We start from the raw sequence: 19,967 nt of genomic DNA on the forward strand, positions 1-19,967 counted from the left end.
CAAGAGGCATCTCATCCCACCACTGGCTCTCAGTGTCCGCTCTGCTCCTCAAGCTAAGTCACCCAAAAAGTAGAACCTATGTTTAGTCCAAGGCTGGTTTTGACAGATAAATGAAAGCAAGGCTAGAATTTAGTCTAAGCAATTCTCCCATCCTCCCTCCTGAGGTATTAGCAGAGCAGCGCAGTGGCATGATCTTTCCAGCAGACAGCGTGCTTCTCCCATCCCACCACCTCTTCCCAGCTAGTCTGTGCAACATCCCTGCATGCACAATCAATTCATGGAAAGCCCTCTTGGCAGAGCCAAGAAAACATGGAAACACGCTGTCGTCATTCCCCCTTTCTACATAGGAAGATTCTGAAGTGGGCACATCCTGAAAGTGCTCTAACAAAACAATTGCTCCAATGGAAATAGGTATCCAATTATCTGTATAATGTCTGAGATATTTATATGAGCAGGAAGGGGAGGCAAATACAGTTATCACCTATGTCTTCAGTGATGATGTTTTCTTTACAGTTTGAATATACACAGCCTCTCAAGCACTCTATTAATATAAGGAGACGGCTGCTGTTAGAAATAAAATACAGCTTCCAGTAATAACCTGCAGTGTTACCAGCATCTAAAGGAGAACTGTCTAGTGCCACAGTACCTCCACTGGAGCAGTCGTCACTCCAAGCCCGCTGTTTTCAGACATCACAAAAGCACTGGCTACCCAGGATGTGATGGTATCAGGTACAATGACTTCCATTGTGGTGTCTGTGTCAGATCTGATGGCAGAAGGGGAGAGCAGACTTTCAAAAGCATCCATTTACAGATATCAGTAAGTGGACAAAAATGTTTAAAATGCATCAAAACTTAAGTCCAAACTCTTGGCAAGAAAAGCTGCTGATCATCTGTTTTTCTTTTCCTAATCATTTAGAAATATTTTTGATGGGATCAAAATGATTAGAAAAAATAAAATTATTTTAAATTACAAGAATTGAAGGTAATTACATTGAATCACATTACATGTAATCAATTTTTACAGATCCTTTAAAACAATCCCAGGTGACGGTTGCTTCCCAAACTTCTCAGCTGTGAAAGAATACAAGATTTGTGCTTCACAACACAGGTCAGATTTCACCATCATTTGACAGTTTGAACTGCTCGTTGAATTAGGTGCAGACAGGAACAGATTTCCCTGTCCGGGCTAATCACCATCTTCTCATGTACTGTAGAGAAAAAAACTGGGTGTCCCTATCTGTTATCTCCCCATCTGTAAAAGGAAGAGAGTTTATTTTGTCTCCAGGAGTTTTATCTAGTTTCTATTGAAACTACAAGGCCTTCAGTCAGGCATTGTCCTATTTTGTGCAGTTGTACAATGCCTCATTGAGTGGGTCTCCAATCTCACTTGCGGCCTGTAGGTGGTAGTAGAATATAAATAATACTACATTTTTAAACAGTTCTTCAGCACCAGTGCAGAATGCTACTAATACCTAGAAAATAACAACGGCAAGTGTAAATCAGTTTCCATTTGCTTCTAATCTTATACCTAGTTTTAGTGTCGATCCAAAGCCAAGTCTCTGGAAAATGTGTCCTCACATAGAGATTGATGAAATCAGGAGGTCCATTTTTAGATACTGGCATATCATCACCGAAACCATCTTCTATGGGTATCATTCCACCATCTACAAAATAAAAAATATTGTCCTACCTACAAATATCTAGGTTTAACAAAAATCAAATTAATACAGTTAAGAAAAGTGAAATTAATACAGTGTTTGGAGTATAATCTATAGCTTTGTTACATATGATAACACTGCTCTGTGACATTAGGAACTATTTTTTTTTCTTGCTTGTTTTTTTTAAGAATAAAAAAAGTTTCACACAAATTTCTACATGGCCTCTCCGGAGTGCTTATGTAACTGGTGTAATATGGCTATACATGACAAACCACTGCAACATATATCAACTGGAACTGCAAATAAAAACTCCGTTCACCCTCAGGCCTTTAAGTGGTAGTGTTGCTCAGGACAGCAGCAAAAAGGAATTTTTTAAAATACTATATGCATTTTGTATGTCTTGAACCTTGGAAATGGTAATGGTTTGCAAGGCTGGATGCAGCCTGTATGCAGTACAGTAAGAAGACCTAACAGGGGCCCTAACCCATGGACCTCCTTCCCCACTCAGTACATTCATTAGATTTGGCTACAATTATTTTTATTACTTACAAAGAAAATGTTCCTTATCTTCCTCAAGAATTGCATCAGTTGATACCCAAAGGCTGCATTTCTGGATAAAATTTATACAGTATATCTCAATACAGGACATTCAGGACATCAACAGTGCTTATCTATTTTCTTTTTCTTTTTTTTTAAGAAAATAAAATCATAATAAAGCAATCATAGAACTAAAGCAAGTAATATACAGGAACCAACAAAATTGAGATCATCTGAATCTGAATATTGCCTTATTGACTGAAAACTTTTCAAAGAGAAGACAATATCAAGCATAAGCAATCTGTATTCATGAAAATACAAACATATTTCTTTGCATTCAGAGTATTTACATAGTGATAAATTTCACAATTCAAAACCCATACAAGCCATGTACATTGTCGCCAGTCCCAAACTTTGAAAGGGGCATTTTCTTCTAGCAAGTGATGTACAAATCAGTAAGCAGTAAAAAAAAACAGCTTAGAAGTAAAAAAAAAAAAGGTACCTGAAAGACACCAAAAGAACCTCTGACCAAGGGGAAATACTGCACTGTGCTGTATAAATTGAGCTCATGGAAGACCTAAGACAAGAAAAAATCATCCAAAGAGTGAATGCAAACTCACATTTTTCAGAACTTTCACTGTTGTAGATGCTAATTCATAGAGCTGTACCTCAAGCAGCAGCTCACTTAGCTCTCATGTCAAAGAGAAAAGAATCCGTGACAGGATGAAGGAGATTAGGCTGCAAAGGTTTCATGATTAATGGAAGAGTGACCAGGACTATATAAGCCTAAAACAGGAGCCTACAGCCCACTGATATTCTATGGCACTTAGGCTATGTCATCTGAGCACTTCTGAAATGATGTATTTTGTCAGCTCTTTCAAATCGGTGATGCACTAGAGCTTCTGCACGTAAAGGGAATTCAAAAAGACGAATTTATTCTGCTCTTCAAATAATAAAATTCTTTCTTTATTTTATATTACTAATTTTGAAGAGCACAAAGCACAAATCATTAGGGAGTTTTTCTGACTTTCTTGTCTCTCCTGAAAGAAACTGACAAGTCTTAACTGAGCAGTTTATCAAATGGAAGAACAATAAAGTATTAGTTGGAATTATAAATGCTGGGCCTATTACCTTGTAAGCCTTACAGTCTTTTCCTCTCGCGTCGGTAAACTACTTGCAGAAGTAAAAAATATTTGCATAATTAAGGACTAAAAATCCTGCTCAAAGAACATTACTCATTCAGCACAGAACTGTAACATTTCCATAAACATAGATCTTTCATACACGCAATAATGAAAACCTTTTTTCCCATTTACTTACAGAATCTTCTGTTATGTCACTGCTTTCTCCTAGAAGCTTTGTACTTTTATCAACAACTGCAAGTCCAATTACTGATCCTGGTTCTGTTGTACTGATTTTAAGGGAGACTTTCTCAGATGGCTTGACCTTATCTTTGCTCCAAGAGATTTTAATCTAGAAAAAAGTAAAAAACGGCACTGGTTTAAATTATACAGTGACATTTACAGCCACTAACAACTCCAAGGAAGCATTTTCTTTGCTTAATTGGCTATAATTAAGACTCCGGATTAGCTTTTCCTAGGAACTTTGGGAAAACACTACGTCATTCATGTTGCTCTCTTGTTCTCTTAGCTCATCAGTTCCTTGGACTGGTGGGAAGTCAGCATCAGGATCCATTGTCATTTATTTCAACCAGCTCTTAGTATATGAGCAGCAATCGCTTGAGCCACAAAGATACACCAGTTTCTACAGCTGAGGGCAGTAAAAGAAACACATTCACTGCTTATCAATGCACAATACAGCATGTAACGTATTTAAGGAAAGATTATTTTGGGAAAAAATTCAGCCCTCAAAGATTACAAGTAAGTGTTCCACAGTGAGATCAATACAGAAAAGGGATATATGTAATAGGTGCATGGGTAAGGAAGAAGGAAATAAATAGGCTAATACAGCATCAATATGCCTTCCCTGGGGTACTGAAGAGAGGAAAGGTCATCTGCTGTAAGGTATTTCTAATGCATCCCATCTCCACTGCATCAGATGACAATGCAGAATTTCTGTTTAAAATGAACAATTTTACTCTTTTCCCTCATCAAAACACCACTACTACAAAGTCTTGACGTAGAATTTAGCTCCACACTTAAGTTACCTACATTTAGCTGTCCACATTTCAGTTCAGTGTTTAAGCTCCCATCACACACAGAGTCAAAAGAAATAATGGAGACTAGATAGCACTTTGGCTTACCATGAAGCATAAATCCAAGTGGTGGTAAAGAAAACAGTCCTACAGGCGCCACTGACTGTACTGGCTGTGGGTGGGATTCAGTTACATAAACACTGGCACTTAGTGCCATTTGAGATGTTCAAAGGTATCCAAGACACATCCAGTGGTGCTGCCAGACAGGACACATAACCTGCCCCTCTGGAGCAGACATTGGAGCCCAGGAAGAATAACTTAAAACCACACTCTTTTGGAGCAACTGATTCTCTGTAAACTGAGTTTAGACATATAACTCACATACAGAGATGAGACTCAGTCACCTGAAGGCACCTGGAAACACTTGAGTTGTCCCACAGCACGCTGTCTGACCCTCAGCTCCCATTCCAGAAAGGGATAGGTCTCCCATAGGACCTTTGAAACATCCACCCATCCCATGATGATGTCTTGAATACCCTGTGGCCTCTTGGAGGACACTAGATGTCTGTGCTTAAGCAACTGAATCCTGACCCTACACGTAAATACATGTATTTAGATGTCTCAGTCTACAGCCCCATCATACCCTTCCTCTGATAAAACTGTGTAATGGTATCTTCCAAGCACATTCAGTACGAAAATCACAGAGCAATAGCAAACACAATAATGTTGCCAACATAAATGGGATTAGCAACATATGCTTCACTGTAAATGGGCATCAGACTGATTCACGCAGAAAAATGGTTTGTTTCTGGGTACGCTATGGCACTGCGGCTCTGTATATTTGATTTTACCAACTCATTTACAGAAATCAAATGTTAGGCAAGGTTACCAATTGCAGAGAAAGTAGCTTTCCACAGTACTGAATTAATTTCAGTGGCTAGCTTGAAATGGCGAAACGGAAATAGCTTGAAATTTTGAAGCCTTTGAGATCAGTTCTTTCCTTATTTTACATTTTTTCATTATCCAGTGAAATACAGCAAATACAGTAGGTTGATACTAAATTCTCATAATTTATCAATCATCTCAATTTTTCATCCTCTCTGTATATACACTAGGATCGTGTTTTTCATCCATAAACTATAATCAAACTGGTGTTTCCAAGATCAGGCCTCACCTCAATTCTACAAAATATAATGCAATCTATTTGTGGACACTGCAATCAGTGGAAAGATTTCAGCTTGTTTCCAGAAGGCTGAACCAAACTGTTATGCCTTCCTCATTAGAAATATCTTCCTATAGCTATCCTAAAATTCCTAAGTTTCAACTAAATTATCTTATTTGTTTTCTGTTTATTTAGATTCTTCAGATACTGGTACATAATAACCATAACCAACAAACATGTGCCTGCAGCTCTCTCACCATCCTGCCTCTCCACTTCCTTATCCTGTGATAACAACGCTCATATCCTGAGTTTGGATAAATCATGAAGCAAATGGAGAAATTTTTCATGCAGGAGTAAGACAAACAGTCTCCCTACTGATGTCTGGTTATAAGTGTTAGAGTTTCCATAGGGGAGGAAGAATTTGAACCCATTGAGAGCCTTTGGGTGGTCTCACCTGTAAAAAGTCACAGCGAGGCTTTTATTTGCACAAAGAACCAAATCTCATCCTGGTGAGTAAGCTGGGAAAATCATTTCATTGCTGCAATAGTAGTTTTCCCACTCCTCTTCAAGCTTTTTTGAGTTAAAGTATGCACGGTCACATGAAACACGAACACTGGCCACGTTCACTGATGACACACCATGTACAAGGTGACCACTGTCTGGCTAGAACAATGTCTTCATAAACGTTTACAGTTCCACACTTAGAGCACTTATGAGTACCTTTCCACTACATTGGCCAGAGCAATCTTTGGCTCAGTAATTGACCAAACTGTTAAAAACACAAGGAGACGCTGTGCATCTGTTTATGTGGAAAACATAGGGCCAGTAGAAATTTCTTTCAGATATGCAACAGCTGGACCCTAACTTCACTGGTATTATCAAAAGTCCTTCCAAGGACTTACACAAACCTCAGATTAGATCCTCGATGAGGAATTTTTTACATTTACAATCCTATGATCTAAAATACTGTTTACCATGCAACAAACAGACAAAAACATGATCTCAGACTCAAGTTCAATATAGTTACCTTGTCATCCAAAACAGGCTGAATGGGGACAGTGAGAGCATCATTTACAACCACTCCAAGCTCATCAACGTAGAATACAAGTATACATGCCAAAGGAGCCCAGGAATTTTCTGCTGTTAAAGTGAATGTTTTTGCAGTCTTTGTGCCAAAAGCCATAATTTGTTCCTTAGATAACACCTGAAAGAAAAAAATGAAACACTCAACCTGTTGGTATCTCAATATGTCATAAGCTCTGCAATTTCTTCTGCAAATAGCTGTTAAAATAAGAGACATATAGCTGTGATTTTTTTTTTTTTTAACTAAGTGGTTGACCAGTTCTATGAGACTGGGTATGGAACAGGCGGGTAATGTAATATTTAAATATTAGAAATAGATTTTGTCCATGCTTTAATTCCTGTATCACAATGGAGAAGTAAAGAACTACAACAATGAGTGCACAGCACAACATATGCTATGACAACGTAAAAATACAACAGTAATACAGCTAGGTCATGTGGGTCATCTATAATAGCATTTGAGTTTGGATCAGGAATATAATTTTAAAAGCAAATCTCCCAAACACCCGTACTTACCACACTTTGGTTTGCACCATGGAGAGTGTGAACTGGGGCCCACTAACGTGTTCCAGTTAAAAACAGGCATTCATTTTACCAGATCAGATTAGACCTAGTCTGAAGGTACCATGAAATACCTGGAGTTCAGGCCCACAGCATCAACTTTTTCACTCTAAATCTGTTCCTATTGGACCATACCACTTACTAATGAAGACAGAGCCATGAAGGGCAGTTCCCTGCCTTTGACTGCATGGACGTGATTTTTTTTAAGTCTTCTAGAGAGTGTTTCTGTTTTAGAAAATACACATGAATGCCCACATTTTATATTGTCCCAAGGTTTTACTTATTCAGTTTACTATTAAAGTCTCTGAAAGAAAAAGAATTGTAGTTATCATGATCGTTATGGTGTAGACTGTGCACAAGACAGGCATGTGTTAAAGACAGGATGGGAGACTGATGATGGTATTTATAAGAAACCCTTCAATCCAGATGCTGTAACATACAGTACAGCAGCTGAGCCATTAAACAAGCCATTACCCAAGCCATTTATTTTAAAATGCTTCCTACGAAGCTCCCTTGTTAAAAATGCCACCCTGCGCTCTGGACCATCTGTTTCCTCAGCAGGCAGGTCTTCTCCTCACCCCGTGCCTGCAGGCTCAGCCCTGACAGTCCTGAACCTGCGTACAGGCTCCACCAGCCCCCTTCTTCCACCTGCATCTGCTGGTGGACCTGCTGACAAGGTCCTGCTGACAAGTCCCAGCCTGGGCTGCTCCTGGGACATCCCTGCCCCTTCTGCCATCGCAGGTGCCCTGCACAGACAGAGACAGTATTGCTCTTACAGTTGAGCCTTGTCTCACACAGCTGCAAGCAGCAATAACCGAACACCCCAATCAGAGACACACTTCTCCCAGAGACCACTTCCTTACAGTGCCATGGGGATTTCTGCTAGGTAGCGAAATGGAGCTCTCTTTCAAAAAGGACCATCCTAGTGGAAAGGAAGTTTTTGGGCCACCTCTTTCACAAAGCACAATAAAAAATGCTGAATCTCTCTAACGTTCAATCACATTCCACTCACTGGAGTATTTCTCAAGTTGGAAAAAGTCACCTTGGGTTATCCCCATATATAAAAACAGTAACTTACCAGATAGTGGAACTCTCTCACTGGCTTGTTGCTTGCAATGCTCAGCTCAAAAGGCTTCCCAGCCTAGGAAAAGCATACGATTCATATGGATGAGTATGGAAACATGATGAGTAACTCGAACAGTTCGTATCTTGGCAAGTTTTGTCTCAGATTGTACCTTTATATCCTGGCTCTTTGTTTTAACCTGGAGATAGGTCTGGCTGGGGGAGCTGAACACATCATAAACACCTATGTCGGTCCTACTGCTGAGGAACTCTGCCTGTGAGACAATGCAAAACAAAGCTCTTAAGAAAACAGAAAAATCTGTGTGATGTTCACATATATGGTACTGTTTACAAGAGCATGGTAGCCTTAATTGCAGTTCAGGACCACTTTACTGCTTGCTTTGGGTATCTATCTGTTTTGTTTTTTCCCTTGCTATCTTGGTGCAATTATTAGATCACATTTAGACAGGATCTGTCACTTTCTTTCCAGCTCAAACATGAATATGAGGTAAGGAAAATAACAGTAGGTGGCATATCAGCTGTTGCAGATGGCAAGAATAGCATATCACAGCCCGCTCAATTTGGTATGCCACTGCTCCAAAGTAACATTTTACAAAGCAATACCTGAACTCTCAGAGTTTTTGTATCAGACAGGATTGGAAACTCAATATCAATTATTCCATTTTCTGGGACCGTGTAATTCAGGACATGGACTGTCAGATTTCTCTCCTCTGTTGCCTCATTCTCAAGGTGAGAAAGTGAAGAGTGGTGAAAAAGCAGGTCTGACTGTTGTGCAGTGATTGTGACAAGATTCTGCCTCTCTTCAGCTGTCAGCTGGTTACTATCAGAACGTGTCACCTTTAGCTAAAAACAAAAAGAAAGAAAACACCCATCAAACAGGGTAAAGCTAAAATGCACGATGCATGACAGGTAACCATATCTGCACTCACACCATATCAAAAAACCAAGGGCATCCTCACATTTCTCACACATCAGTAACTTTATTTTTAATCCCTTGTAAGCACTGCAGGTAGGCAAGTTGTCCAAGAACAAAATTATTCATAACTCCAGGGAATAAAAAAAGAGCAAAAGCAAAGCAGATGGAACTGAAAGGTGACCTGCCTTTCAGCTCTCCCAATTACTCTTCTTGTTGAAGATGCTTGTCTCTCACACAAATTATACATATCCTACCTACAGCCTGAATATTTAATTTTATCACTTGTATCTCACTACTACAACAAAGGACATCCTAACATTACATCATGTGCCAGAAAATGTCTCAGATGAGCAGAGATGGTGCTGAGTCAGATGTCTTTATGGATTCATCAAATGAGCTGAAGAAAAGACTTAAAACAGGCCCAAAATTGACAGTCTGCAACTCCAGCATCCATCAACCAGCACCACAACTTACATCAACCTTTAGTCCCATATTCAAGCAGATTCTCATTCATAGCAAAACCAATATCCTTCTGCATTCCACACTCCAAAAATTCAACTTCTACATTTAAAAGCAGCAAACTAATGTTTCCCTTTTTCAATCCAGAGGTCTGTCACTCCATTACCTTTCCTCCTCAGCCATTATCTTCCTATCCTCTCTCTGTACAGAGTCTACACTGACTAGTAAGAGCAGCAGTTGTTCCTTCACACTCCTCTGGGAGCATAACTGATACCTTCTTCTCTGCCAGCTGCAAGCGTTGCTAAATGCCTCAGCTAACTCTCACTCAGCTCACCTTTGGAAGAGGAAGAAGCAGCAGGTCAGAGCTGGAGTCAAACTGGGATGCTGGCAAGGAAAATGAAAAGGACAAAAACCAAACACCCAAATGATCAGGCTAGCACAAAGCTATGGCTTGAGCCAATCTACTCTGAAAGTGTATATTCAGCCTATTTTATTGGCATTTAGGTCTGATTTCTATACAGTAAAGGCTCAAGAATTGTAAAGTCGATTCCCCTTTTCAAGCAAAATGCAGTTAGGCAATATGCAATATGCTGCTTAATTATATATATATCCATTATATAAAGTATATATTTGTGTGTGTATATATATACGAACTTCCATATACAAATATTATTAGGAGGGTTGGGACTCAATAACTACTCTATTGTTTTAAAGCACAGTCACCTAATGGAAAACAAACAGCTATAAACCAGAAAGATTTCTCTTCCATAAGAATGCTGACAAACTATACTCAAATATATACACTAGAGCTTTCCCTGCCACTTTATCCTTTTCTAGAGCAAACACCTCTAAGATTAGTATCTGCCAATATGTATCATGAAAAACAGGTAATTTGAAAACAAATCTGTAAATTATACTTAAAAATCCAAGGCAAACTTTGGCATCTAAGCAAAAATGCAGGAGAAGAAGTCACATTTGTTTATGCACAGATCATAATAAAACAAAAGAACTTACAGTAGCTATGAAGTTCAGAGACGGTTTTATAACTCTAGTGTAGTCCATAAATTCAATAAAATAGTCACTTTGCTTTGGAAATATGATGGTACTTGAATTTTGGGAGATTCCTGTTGAATAATTGTATGTGTTTAGACAACATGCTTTTAACATACATATTCCTTTAGCAGCAATACTATTTAATAATACTATCCATGATTTTTAAATAATTCTATCATATTTTTCACCATTTCTACTCCTGTCACTCTTCATCTGTCCGGCTAAGGATCAGTAGAAAGGTGGTATATGTACTGGTACTGTCTTCCACAACGCTAAATAATCCATACCACATAGCGCTCTACTCCATGCAGACTATGTCAGAATGACACAAGGAAGGAACTTATGAATCCCAAATCAGCCAACTTCACCTTGCCAGGGTTTCTACAGAAAGTCACTAATGAAACCTAGTTTCTGGGACAGGCAGAAATTCTGTACAAATGATTTTTTTTCTAATATGCAAGGTGCAGTGGAACATGAACTCACAAAAAGGCTCAGTTTGTAAATCAGCTGGTCTAGAAGAGGGTAGACAGTGGACAACGTGGGGCCAGAGAAGTCTTTCTACTGATGTGGTTCACAAACAAACAAGGTAAGTTTATGATTAAACTAAGTTTGTAAGACTCAGGCTAATGCTAGAAATTCTTTATGCCTGTTCTTCTAATCAAAAGTGATCAATCATTGACTTTAAGCCTGCATCTGAACATATTTCTTGGTTATTTAATAAACTTTTTAGCATAGAACTGTATTCAACTGAGTTAACAGCTGGTTAAACTATTTAATATCTAGGCAAGCAACAGTTCAGATAATATTTTTTTTCAGATAATATATTTGCATGTAGATGGTTCATACTGCCATCAGCACATGATGCTTTTCTAGCACTCCAAGCCCTTCCACACAGCGGTAAGCTCTTCCAGCACCACCTACTCTTTGGATTTCTCTCGGAAGACATCACACAGCCACATACCTGTGAGCGACTCAGTGACCACTGCAATAATTTCTATTGGCTCTGTGTAATCACTGTCTCCTTGGTGCCACGACTGATCAGCGTTCAAGCTTTGCAACATAAGCTTGTTACAGGTTACATTCACAGATCCATTTATCTGCAATGGAGAACAAAAAAAAAAAAAAATGTTGAGCCAGCAAAGCCAAGGACACCTTTCCATCTACAACAGCTTATTTCTGGTTAAGTCCTGTAGCCCTCCCCACACACAAGTTCTGGAGTATCAACACCAGAAAATTATGAAAGCTGACCTTTATTTTTTGCTCTCAGTAACCATTTTTATTAAATCCAGTAGAAGTTCATTACTTTTTAGTCAACAATGCCTTATGGAGAAAGTTACTTTTTTTTTTCCCCTAATATCTAGAATTATCCAGTTCTATATGGCCAGAGCAGTGGTGCCTATGCTTTACTGAAAAATACAATGAACAGGTCTCTGCCTGAGGAGCAGGGTACACCCTATCAAGCACCCCTGAGCTGAGAGTTTCTGTGGGCTAAGTGCTGCTGAAGGCACTGAAGTCAGCCAACTGCTGAAGTCAGCCAACAGAAAACAACAGGCACATAATTTAGCAGAAATTGAACCTGTTTTAAACATAGTCCACAGCTCAAAAGTAAAATGACTGATTTTGCAAAAGGATGCCATGAATCTATCACCACTTTTAAGTCTTCAGATCAAAACCGCATGACTTTTTAAATTTCATGCTCCAGGTTACAACTAGAAGAGTAACTCCAATGTACTTACTAGGCAAAACACTTTGGTCTCCACATAGACAATTGCAGTGGTCTCCTCTGGCCTTGTAACACAGGGCTGCGTGTGTAGGGGCACACACGGGGCCAGGGAGCGTTCCTGGGCGTGGGTCCTCCATCACCTACGCTGCTACAGCGGCTCCTGGAACGTTTTTCTACCTGGGCCAACTAGCACTCTCCAAAATAACTTCCAGGCACAGTTCAAGGGACCACAGTGCCCAAGTATCATTCCCACAAGTAGTCTGAATGTCGACACTTTATTTTGGAAATTAAAGAGAGTTTAACACTATTCATGCAAGTGACTCCATAGACCATGCCAGCTGAACTCAGCACTCAAGAATGGTCCCAGGCATATGTAACCTACAAAGGGGGACACAGGCTTAAAGTCTACAACGCCACAAACTGCTAACAGAAGACTCACCTCCATTGTTGTTGTTATATTTCTCTTATTTGTCCAGTAAGAGACAGAAAGGCAAGTGACTGTTACAGTTCCCTTTACTGGCTTTCCATACGTGTACCTGAAACACATCAGTCAAAGTCAAACAACACACCACCTCCAGGGCTTGGGCTCCTGAAGAGCTCTCAAGGGAAAAGATTCTACTAAAATATTTTTCCCTGGCCTCAAACATGGCTAGAACACATTTGTACTTTGAAACATGGAGTTTTCAATACCGAGACCAGTTTGTCAACACTAAAGTCAGAAGCCCAAAACCTGGAGCAGATACACAGTGCTGCACTTTCCTGCACATGAGCTCTATAGACCCATTCCTATTATTATGGGCTGTACAATGTAGGAAAATTAACTATATTAAGCTAAGCTGAAAGCAAGTTATTGAATAGAACACCAATGTAGCATCATAATTAATATGCAGTAGAGTCAAAATGGGACGTGGGAAGTGCAAGTGTTTTGCTTCCCAAATGCTGCCAACACAAAATGAGAGATCTCAAGATATTTGTACTCAAACTATTTAGTAATCACAGTCCAAAGAAATCATGGCATTATTAAATGGCAAACATAATTTGCAGCTGTGGCAAATCTGAAAACTGTAACATATTCACTTCTTAGAATGCCATTAGCAACCTGCAGTCAGTGAGCAGCAATAAAATAAAAATTTTGTATAAATGTTTCCAAGTTGTACATAAGAGAAGCCATGACATTATCAGATTCAGACAGAGAAAGCAGGGAGGAACCCAAAATCATTCTAGTCCATCAGCAGTAATACATTCAGATATGGTAACTTTAAGTACTTTAAATCATTATGGATTTGATTGGCAGCCCCTTAAGAAATATCAAAGCTGAAAAGCAGAGGGAAAGAATAATCAAATAGCATAGTTACAGGAAGAACTCTAACAACACTGTCTTGCACCTGAACTCAGTCTTTCCAAGCAGACCTAATTACAGTAATAAGCTGCCATTAACCTTGAAATGATACTGTCATTGGGTAGCATCCCTGTACTTAACTTAATCTAATAATACTTCAGAGATGAGAAAGGAAAAGGGTTTTACGACATCTACAAGTGTAAGGAACATATAAACTCTTTGTATACAGAGGCATTATGCCTATAAAAACAGTCACCAGGAATGAAGTCATTCCCTATAAATAATTATGACATATCAGTAAAACTTTTGCACTGCTGGGATTCAATCTCAGACAATTCACTTGCATCCAAGTCTGGATTTATTGCAGCAGACAGGTACACTTTCAAGTATCTTACGAGTATACCTAATGAAGGAGCCAAGTACCCTGTGGAAGACCAAAACAACTTAGGAAACTAAATTCACATTGGCATATAATGGATTCCAAAAGCAAAGCAGAATGGGAAAAAAAATTGAGGAAAACCTTTTTAAAAAAATTGCCCCTTATGAGAAACCTAGATGGTTTATAATATCAGGTTGCATTCCCTCTAGGAAAGGAAGCTTTTTCTCAAAAGTCCAAATATTTAACTTAAATAGCTTGTTAAACAATCATTTCTGTATTTCACTTATAAATGAAGCGCTTGTTTAGAAGGTATGTATTTTATGGCATTAAATAACCCACAAAAGACCTTTTATTTCAGGTCTTCTGGAATGGATCTACCAGGTAGCTCTATCTGGCTCTCATCTTCCCGAAATAAAATTAATTTCTATTTGAGATTAATGCATGCTAAATTTTTTGTCTAGATATTTGTTCAGCTGAAAAATAAAATATTATTTATACAATAGTCTACAGTGAAGTCTCTTCTGAATTTCTCAAGAGTTTTTAATGCTTCACCCATTTATAGGTATAGGTATTTTGATAGGCAGGAGAAGACTATACTTCAAATCCACAATGTGGATAAATTAGATCAAGAAAGATGTGCATAGAAGTTTGCATAATTTTCCAAGTGGTCTAATAAAATATAGTTACTCTACCTACAGACCTTGATGTGATAAATTGGAGAGCACCATAAAAGAGCCATAAAAACAAACAAAAAAAAGGCCTCAAAATATACATCATAAGTAAAACACTCAAGAAATTTTCTGAATAAGGTAGCTAAAAGTGTCTTGGCTATAGTCTAGAAATACATTTACCAGGCCAAAAAAACAACTAGAAGTCTGAAGATTTATCTAACATTGTTATCACAAAATCCAGTAACTAGAAATGGATGCTAGCCAACTAATTTTGACTAGAAGGTACTTTTTTAACATTCTAAATATAAGTTTTCACTTTGACTCTTAGAGACCTACAATAATTTTCTTAAGAGTGAGGGTGACAATGGTATCAATGATTTACTTACTTTGCAGTGACAACACCAGTTACGTCTTCCTCTTTCAAAGAGTAGTATAATGGTGTTGTTATCATAACATCAAATTTTGGTAAAACTTAAAAAAAAAATTACAGAAAGCATTAAATTCACACAAGAAATAATATTTTTTTCTTTTTTTAAGTAGTAAGGGTAGGACATATAATATTATAAAGACTACTACAGTTTCCTAAGGAATATAAGGTAAGATATATTTTTAACCCAATCTCATGCATGCCCCAGACTAAGACTTTTTGTTGAAAGGAGAACAAGCATCATAGGAGCAGCCTGCACACAAGCTTTTAAGACTGAAATATAAAATGTTTAGCTTTTTCGGCCTTTACAGAATCATCAGCAAGCTTCATGATCAGACATTATACAGATATTTTGGGATGACCACATTGCCTGCATGATTCTGGAAAAACAGGGACAATAACTGCATCTCATAGGCTTAAAGTAAGTATTTTAAAGATTGCGTGAAATCCAGACACTACAGTGGTAGGTCATTAAAACTACCAAAGATAAACACAGCAGCTGATAAGACAACGTTTTTCCCAGGACACAGAGTCAGTCTCAGAGAAGCAAGAGATTTGGACATTAGACTTTCTGGGAGTATTCAAAAGGTTTGTGCTAGCCAAGGGAAGCTAGTCTAAATTAATGGAGAACCAACTACCCATTTTGGTCGCTACTAAATGCCCTTAAGTAAAACTTACCGTATTCCATCACTTTAAATCTTTGATAATGAACTTGACCCTATTGGAAAAAAATCATATGAGAAAATACATACAATTGTGGTTAGATTAGCAAGTTTAACATACCTTCTAGGCCAAATCCCACCCATATTCAAGTTAAATTACAATTTCTGACATGATGTGATTTTAAATCATGGCTCAACCATTATCAGCTCCTGTTACGAAGCTCTTGTAGGAACCAGTAGTATGTATTTGCACCACAGAAGGAAACAGAAGCTCACATGACGCAGATTGTGAGTATATATAATGAAGAGCTTGTGGAGCTTCCGATCTTCAGACCTCTACATACGGCTGGTTTCTGTATAAAACAACAAATTTCCGAGCTAGCTAGCCTAAAATAACCTACCATAAGTACTCACAGTCATCATGATAAACCATGACCGACCTACCAGCAGCATCTTTACTAGCTCATTTAAAATTAACTCAAGTATCTCTACACAAAAGAGAAGCTCCTACAGTGTCTATCTAGAGGACAAGGCCATTTCAAAAGCATGTATAATCTTAAGTTTCTTCATTTACTCAAAAGGCAGCTAAAATTTTGTTACAGTCTACAGTGCATACTTACTTCAGCAGAGATATTCTTGGGTTATATCTTCCTGTCTTGTTTATTTGTTAGTTAAAAATCAGTGGAAGAAATAAACAACTATACAATATATTGTTACTTATGTTCTCGTCTATTTTCCTATTTTTCTAATTTTTTTACTTATTTCCTGCTTTTCGTCAGGAGGGTATCTGAAAGCATATTCTGGCATTTCTTTGAGATGGGGTACATCAGGCCATATGTGGCACATTGTTTGAAATTCATTTTAAAGTTTTTTTTTCACTCTCTGAACATTAAAAATTCAGCAGCTATTTCTGTTCCTTGATACAATGACAGTTGACCAAAACATCATGGTAGTCAGCCACATAAATTTTGCTTTTTGTTGTCTTATTTGATTGTTCTTTCTTGCTAAAGTGTGAGTAATTCAAGTTATGCCAGGGGAGGTTTAAATTCAATATTAGGAAAAATTTCTTCACTGAAAGGGTTATCAAGCATTGGCACAGGCTGCCCAGGGAAGTGGTTGAGTCCCCATCCCTGGAGGTATTTAGAAGACATGTAGATGTGGGTGCTTATGGGCATGGTTTAGTGGTGGACTTGGCAGTGATAGGTTTACAGTTGGACTCGGTGATCTTAAAGGTCTTTTCCAACGTAAACAGTTCTATGATTCTGACCAAGCATGTATGTCATTTGTCGGCAGACATATAACCCTCATTCAATTATTTTTCTACAGCATCATACCAAAAGCTGCCATCAGCAGGGAAAGGGCATGAGGTGATTTACCAGCAGCAGCAGTTAGAACTGGAGCTCTGAATCTCAGCTGATCTGCTTGACACAGGGATTACACTGGAGCAATGATTTTCCAAGAGGAAAATCTGAGCTCAGCTGGGCTGGAAGAATGGGCTGAGAAACCAAAGGAGTCTCCACTTCGCAAAGGACAGGAAGGGAGAGGCTCCTTTTGAAAGCCTATTTTGCCTCTTTGCTTAAGAGTCTTCTGGGAAATAGGGGAAAGATCAAGAATGACAACAGTCTGTCACTAGGAGGTGGCTATTTTGAAAGGTTAATATCGCCAGCTGCTCCTCAATTGCATGATGAGGTTATGCTGATGTGGAGCTCAGAAGTCTGATTACTTTGATTATTCCTGAGAACAGTAACACCGCTACAAGTTATCATATGTGCTGGAGTATCTCAGTGAACATGGTTTGAAATGTAGGGCAAAGGAGACTGAATTGGATAACCAATTGTCAGGTAGCATCAAGATATGTCAGATGGGAATGAGTGTCTGTGGCAAGAGAGGATAAACTGAGAACTCCTGTGGGAAAAGCCCTAGGACCAGGATCCAAGTTGGAAACAATTATAACTGATAAACGACTTTGCAATTAGGCATGCTAGACCAAGCCCCTTATACCTCTATATTTACACTTTTCCTAGCAAAAGACTTCTATCAAAGTAAAAATCAGATTGCTACCGATTTCATGATTAAGTCACTGATCACCAAAATAATTGCCATTTTTATATTCCTAGGTTTGAAAAGATAAACGCAGAATCTGTTATTTTTACAACACTTGCGCAGATCATAAACCTTACAACACAAAATGCTACAGCACAGACATGCAGTCCACAATCAGATTACTATCAGGTAATCTTAGGAACAGGTATCTTAGGAAAATGACCTGTAGTAAATTTATCTCATGTCTGGTTCTCTGTACATCTTTTATTTCCAATGTTAAGCATATATATGTCACCCTTGCCATTAAGCAAACCATGAACAGAACGTTACCCCAGCTGGCAGGACGGAAAAGCATCTCCCTTGAAAATGAGATTTTGTTTCACATTACCTTAGAAGTCAAAAAAAAAAAAAAAAAGCTAAGAGAACTGTAAGCAGTAGAAAACAGAGATTAAAGTGAGACTAGCGCTCTTGGCTGTACCTTCTCTAAAATGACAATTTTTATGACAGAAAGCAAGCCGCGCTTCACAGTGCAGAGAAAGGAAAAGACCCTACTAGGTCATCTTGATGATTTGAATACCAAGACAGATTTCCCACTAACGCACGCTTTTCAGCCAAACTGGTTTGGAATAGGACAAGTAACAGCACTTCAACCACTCCGTATCATTTTAGCTCTTCGGGGCAGGGCTGCCTCTCTGGCAAATATTGTTCAAATATTTTGGAGTGGAAGTTGTTAAACCAGTTTCCAGGAGTGCTGGCTTTTGAGACAAGCAGTAAGTTATATATACAACCCAAGAGAGGGTTTTTTTTTTTTATTAAGATAGGAAAATAACACTATGCTTATTCTACTTGTTTCCAGCGCTGCTTTATTCTAGTACACTTTTTGTCTTCCATTCCTTCTCCTGCTTCTTAAACACACTCACCCTTCCAGACTATTAGCATTTTGCTCTAAATCACCATTTCTTTAACTGCAAAACATCTATTACATTCTGTGCACATTGCCCAGAGTGTTAAGAAAAAAGTGACAAAAAGAGACTCATAAATACTCTGAGATTGTGACGATGATGGAGCCTTTCTGCAGTTGAGCCTTTGATGCTGTGGATCCTGACACCTAAGAATCACTAACAACTACCGTCCAGATTTTGCTCCTCTGTGATGAACAGTCCTGTTTGAAGTCATTTGGGTCTAATCTAACAAGTGAGATCACAGGAATTGTTCCCTCAAAATTTTTTCTTCTTCTTTGGCAATTGAAAGTCCCTGAAACGAATCTGGTCTAGGTCCACTTTCTTATTTGTTTCTGACATTTACGTGCGTCATAAGTTATGGCCTGAGGAAAGACTCTGGGTGTGGTCTCAGGGCTTCGCCCTGAAAACGCGGTGCTGGCACCGCCTGTATGCCCGTGGCTACACCGCCATCTCACGGCCCGCCTCAGAAACACGCCTCCGCTTCTGCTTTGCAGCTAAATAAAACAATTTTTAGCTAGACAGAATTAACAGAAGCGTTTCATCATCACTTTCATGCTTTATTTTCACATGCAGGAAATAAACCCCAAAATAAAATTCCGTGTGAATTCCCAAACTGCTGTTCAAATCCACCAGCACGGTCTCCAGAAACCAAGGGGAGTCCCACCATTGTTGCCAGTATTCACACTATCAGATCCTGATTAAATATCAGTGCTCATTTGCAAACTACTGAATACGCAGCCAAGTCCAAAGGTTTTACATACAGTCTGGTTTTTGAAGGAGGGTGACACTTATTTTAAGTAATGATATAACCTCAAACTCAATGGATCACATGTGAAATCTGTAGCTGACCTAGCAGTAAAACATCACAGAATTCACTGTGGATACACTGTAACATACATAAAACCTCAAAAGTTAAAAAATTTAAAGTGTAAACTATATAATCAACCCCAGTTGATTTTGAAAGTTGCTTTACAGCCGAAGCTTTTAAAAAACCATAATTCTCTTCAAAAATATTTTAGAAAGTCCTCGTTGCACCTGAAACATTACCACTCTTCAATATTTGATCATAAATTTCCAAATAACAACTTCCACAT

General features: G+C 38.5%; 1 protein-coding gene across 2 annotated transcripts in view; it reads right to left on the reverse strand.

The window, feature by feature from the left end:
- CD109 (CD109 molecule) overlaps window positions 1–19,967 on the reverse strand; it is an 81,095-nt gene that overhangs the window by 36,604 nt on the left and 24,524 nt on the right. For both annotated transcript variants that reach the window (XM_087776695.1, XM_087776696.1), the window contains 14 exons: window positions 15,885–15,924; window positions 15,166–15,250; window positions 12,830–12,926; window positions 11,629–11,764; window positions 10,629–10,738; window positions 8,843–9,082; window positions 8,392–8,493; window positions 8,235–8,297; window positions 6,540–6,716; window positions 3,516–3,668; window positions 2,698–2,772; window positions 2,208–2,268; window positions 1,529–1,664; window positions 647–764 (listed from right to left, as the gene is read on the reverse strand). In XM_087776695.1, coding sequence (XP_087632821.1) covers window positions 647–764; window positions 1,529–1,664; window positions 2,208–2,268; window positions 2,698–2,772; window positions 3,516–3,668; window positions 6,540–6,716; window positions 8,235–8,297; window positions 8,392–8,493; window positions 8,843–9,082; window positions 10,629–10,738; window positions 11,629–11,764; window positions 12,830–12,926; window positions 15,166–15,250; window positions 15,885–15,924 — 1,593 coding nt within the window. The remainder of the gene's footprint in view (window positions 1–646; window positions 765–1,528; window positions 1,665–2,207; window positions 2,269–2,697; window positions 2,773–3,515; window positions 3,669–6,539; window positions 6,717–8,234; window positions 8,298–8,391; window positions 8,494–8,842; window positions 9,083–10,628; window positions 10,739–11,628; window positions 11,765–12,829; window positions 12,927–15,165; window positions 15,251–15,884; window positions 15,925–19,967) is intronic.

This window comes from Nipponia nippon, unplaced genomic scaffold (assembly GCF_047370975.1).
Source record: "Nipponia nippon isolate SJK-2023a ecotype South Korea unplaced genomic scaffold, ASM4737097v1 scaffold_4, whole genome shotgun sequence".
Taxonomy (NCBI): domain Eukaryota; kingdom Metazoa; phylum Chordata; class Aves; order Pelecaniformes; family Threskiornithidae; genus Nipponia; species Nipponia nippon.